The 2,791-nt window shown below is 66.3% G+C and overlaps 1 protein-coding gene across 1 annotated transcript in view; it reads right to left on the reverse strand.

Annotated features, from left to right (window-relative positions):
- Positions 1–3: 3 nt before the first annotated feature.
- LOC104992031 (mucin-6-like) overlaps positions 4–2,791 on the reverse strand; it is a gene marked incomplete at its 3' end in the record, with an annotated part of 8,968 nt that continues 6,180 nt past the window's right edge. Inside the window, exons 11-19 of the mRNA XM_010845119.1 lie at positions 2,679–2,791; positions 2,205–2,454; positions 2,074–2,126; positions 1,873–1,982; positions 1,272–1,423; positions 974–1,115; positions 785–895; positions 274–459; positions 4–198 (exon numbers count right to left, since the gene is read on the reverse strand). The exon at positions 2,679–2,791 is cut by the window's right edge and continues 20 nt beyond it. Of these exons, the coding sequence (XP_010843421.1) occupies positions 4–198; positions 274–459; positions 785–895; positions 974–1,115; positions 1,272–1,423; positions 1,873–1,982; positions 2,074–2,126; positions 2,205–2,454; positions 2,679–2,791 (1,312 nt within the window). The remainder of the gene's footprint in view (positions 199–273; positions 460–784; positions 896–973; positions 1,116–1,271; positions 1,424–1,872; positions 1,983–2,073; positions 2,127–2,204; positions 2,455–2,678) is intronic.

Here is a 2,791-nt window from a genome sequence, read left to right on the forward strand (position 1 = left end):
GCACTTGCGCTCGGCCCAAGATTGGCGGAAGGTGTTGAGGCTACAGGGGTCCAGCGCGAAGGTGGTGTCGCCGCACAGTGGGCTCTCCTTCCAGGAGTTCACAAACTCCAGCTCGCTGGATGCCAAGTACTTGCTGCGTGTCTGGAAGTCGTCTTTCATATTCCCATTGTAGTTGCCACACAGGCCGCAGAGGGGATCCTGCGGGGGCCGGTGTCAGGTGCCAGGCGGGCAGGGGCTCCCCACACCCCCAGGCCGCAGGGCGGGCAGCAGTACCTGGGAGGCGCGGGCGACCTTGATGAAGACGGTCATGTGCTTGTTCCAGGTGGGGGTCAGGTTGTACGTGCTGCCGATGGTGATGTCCAGCACCAGGTGCAGGGAGCCAGCCTTGACCCGGAAGTGCACGCCGGGGTCCTCCCCGCTCACCGTGTAGTTGGCGTCTGCCAGCACGATGGACAGGCCCTGGGGGGCGCAGCTGTCATCAGCTGCCTGCGCTCTGGGCAGCAGCTCAGTGCTGTGGGTCTTCCCCCTCCTGGCCTGAGCTTTCCTGGCCTGGGGGCCTGCCCTCTAGAGCCTTGTTGGGAGAAGGTCCCAGGGCAGCCTGGAATCTGCTGAGGGCTGAGGGTCAGGCTTGGGGGAGACCCCTCCCCGCTGCACCGTTGTCCAGTTCTGGGGGACACTGCCAGCATGGTGTGGACGTGGAGGTCAGGGGCAGAGGTCAGCAAGGATCCTGAGTGGCCAGGCTCTGGGGCCCCGTGGCGGTTGGGGAGGCTGCCCGCTTGCTTACCCCCAGGAGGATCTTTATGGCCCTCGAGCAGGTGGCACCCGACTTTGCGCACACGACGTTCTCTGTCAGGATCTTGAAGGTGGGCTGCGAGTCACTGGCATTGCAGCCGTCCTGTGGGGAAGGGGTGTTGAGGAGCCGGCCCCATGGCCCCCAGCCCCACATTGGCCCCGTGGCCTGGTGCGCACTCACCGTGACCAGGATGTACTCGCAATTGCCATCGAACACAAAGCGCTGCCCGTCAAAGGTGACCACGTGGCCCTCCCCATAGAGGCTGCAGGTGGACGGGCAGTGGGCGCTCTGCTGGCAGGACCATGTCCCGTTTGAGCAGATGCTGTGGGAAGAGCAGGGTGTCCTGGAGTTCGGGGGATGACCTGGGCACACGCACCCCACAGGACCCTTGGCCTTGTGGGTAGGAGGGGCCCCTGCCAACGCCAAGCACCTGATGACAGTTGGGCCACCAGGGTTTGCGGGTGGGGTTGCAGCTCACCAGCTCTTACAGTCGGTGTGGAGCTCAGCGCCCCGGGGATAGGAGATGCCGGCAAACTCGCATGGGCACTCCTCGGGGGGCACGCACTGCCCGCTGGCATTCTCGTAGAGCCCCTTGGCACAGACACATCCGGGCTCACACTTCGTGGGCACCTGGGGGAGGAGGGTCGGTGGCCCCTGGAGGGTAGCCCCACTTGCTGCCACTACAGCCCTGGGCCCTTCTGAGGCCCCCTACTGCGTTCTTCCCAGGCTTCTCCCTGCATAAACCCTGCTCTGGGCCTTTCTCTTATCAAAGCTGCCCCGCCCCGCCCTTAGGGGCATCACGGCTGGGCTGCTCTAGCCCCTTCCCACGCAGCAGGGCCCTCAGTCCTCAGGGAGCCCACAGAGGAGCACGCTTGGCGGCCAGGCCGTCGGTCACACGCGTCATGGGGTGGGTGGGATGGAGCATGGCCTGCCGTCCCTGAAGGGCCTGTGGGAATCCTCTCATGGACCAAGGAGCTGTGGGACGCCCACTGTGGGAATGCCCGCCCCAGGGCATCCTCGGCTTCCTCAGGCAGTGGGCTCTGCTCTACCAAGGAGCACCCTTGCCCCTTGCTCCTTACACAGGGGGTGCCAGTGGCCAGCATCTGACAGGTGGGGGCGCAGGCTGCCCCAAACTTGTCCTCCGAGGACTGACTGCAGGACTGGAAGGTCTTTGGGGCTGAGCAGGTTGCTGCAGAGACAAGGGGCCCGGGGTGAGGTGGACACAGAGGAGCCGAGGCCCCCGCAGTCCAGCTCCGCCAGCCTTGGCCGTAGCCACATACCCAAAAGCATCTGAGGCCGCACTGGACAGCTCAACCGCCCACTGATGCAGTGGCTGTGGGAGAGAAGCCGGGTGAGCACTGCCTCGGCAGGGCCGCAGGCCGGGCAGCTGCCCTCCGGAGCCCTTGCTCACCAGACGACCCCGTTGACCATGGTGGACTGGTCGGCCAGGATGAACCCGTGGTTGTCCAGGAGGCAGGGGCACTGGGCCTTGCGCACACACTCGGCCTTGTGGTTCAGGTAGGTGCCCTCGGGGCAGTTGCAGCCGTCCACCGGCACAGCGCTGGGGTGGCACTCGGCCTCGCGGTCAGTTAGCGACAGGCACGTGTGGTCACAGGCCTGGCTGTCGTAGCTGAACGTCTGGTTGCCTGTGCAGGGAATGCCTGCGGGGGCCCGGGGGACAGGAGACAGATCCTGGGGAGGCGCCCTCTGTGCCCGCCTCGCAGGCCACGCCCACCTGCTGTGCCCGCCCCCATAGGCCACGCCCACCCACAAGCCCCGCAGACACCTCCAGCCCCACTTTGCCCCCCGCCACAAGTCCCGCCCACCACACAGGCCCCTCCCACTCCGCTGAGCCCACCACACAGGTCCCGCCCCCCCCACGCACTGCAGTTGTCCACGCTGCTCCTCCAGCCCTGCAGCAGGACGCCCCGTGAGGCGCACGCCAGCGCGTAGTCACCGAGGGCGGCGCAGATGTGCGGGAATGTCTCCTCGTAGTTG

This window comes from Bison bison, unplaced genomic scaffold, assembly GCF_000754665.1.
Source record: "Bison bison bison isolate TAMUID 2011002044 unplaced genomic scaffold, Bison_UMD1.0 scf7180017459607, whole genome shotgun sequence".
Lineage (NCBI taxonomy): Eukaryota > Metazoa > Chordata > Mammalia > Artiodactyla > Bovidae > Bison > Bison bison.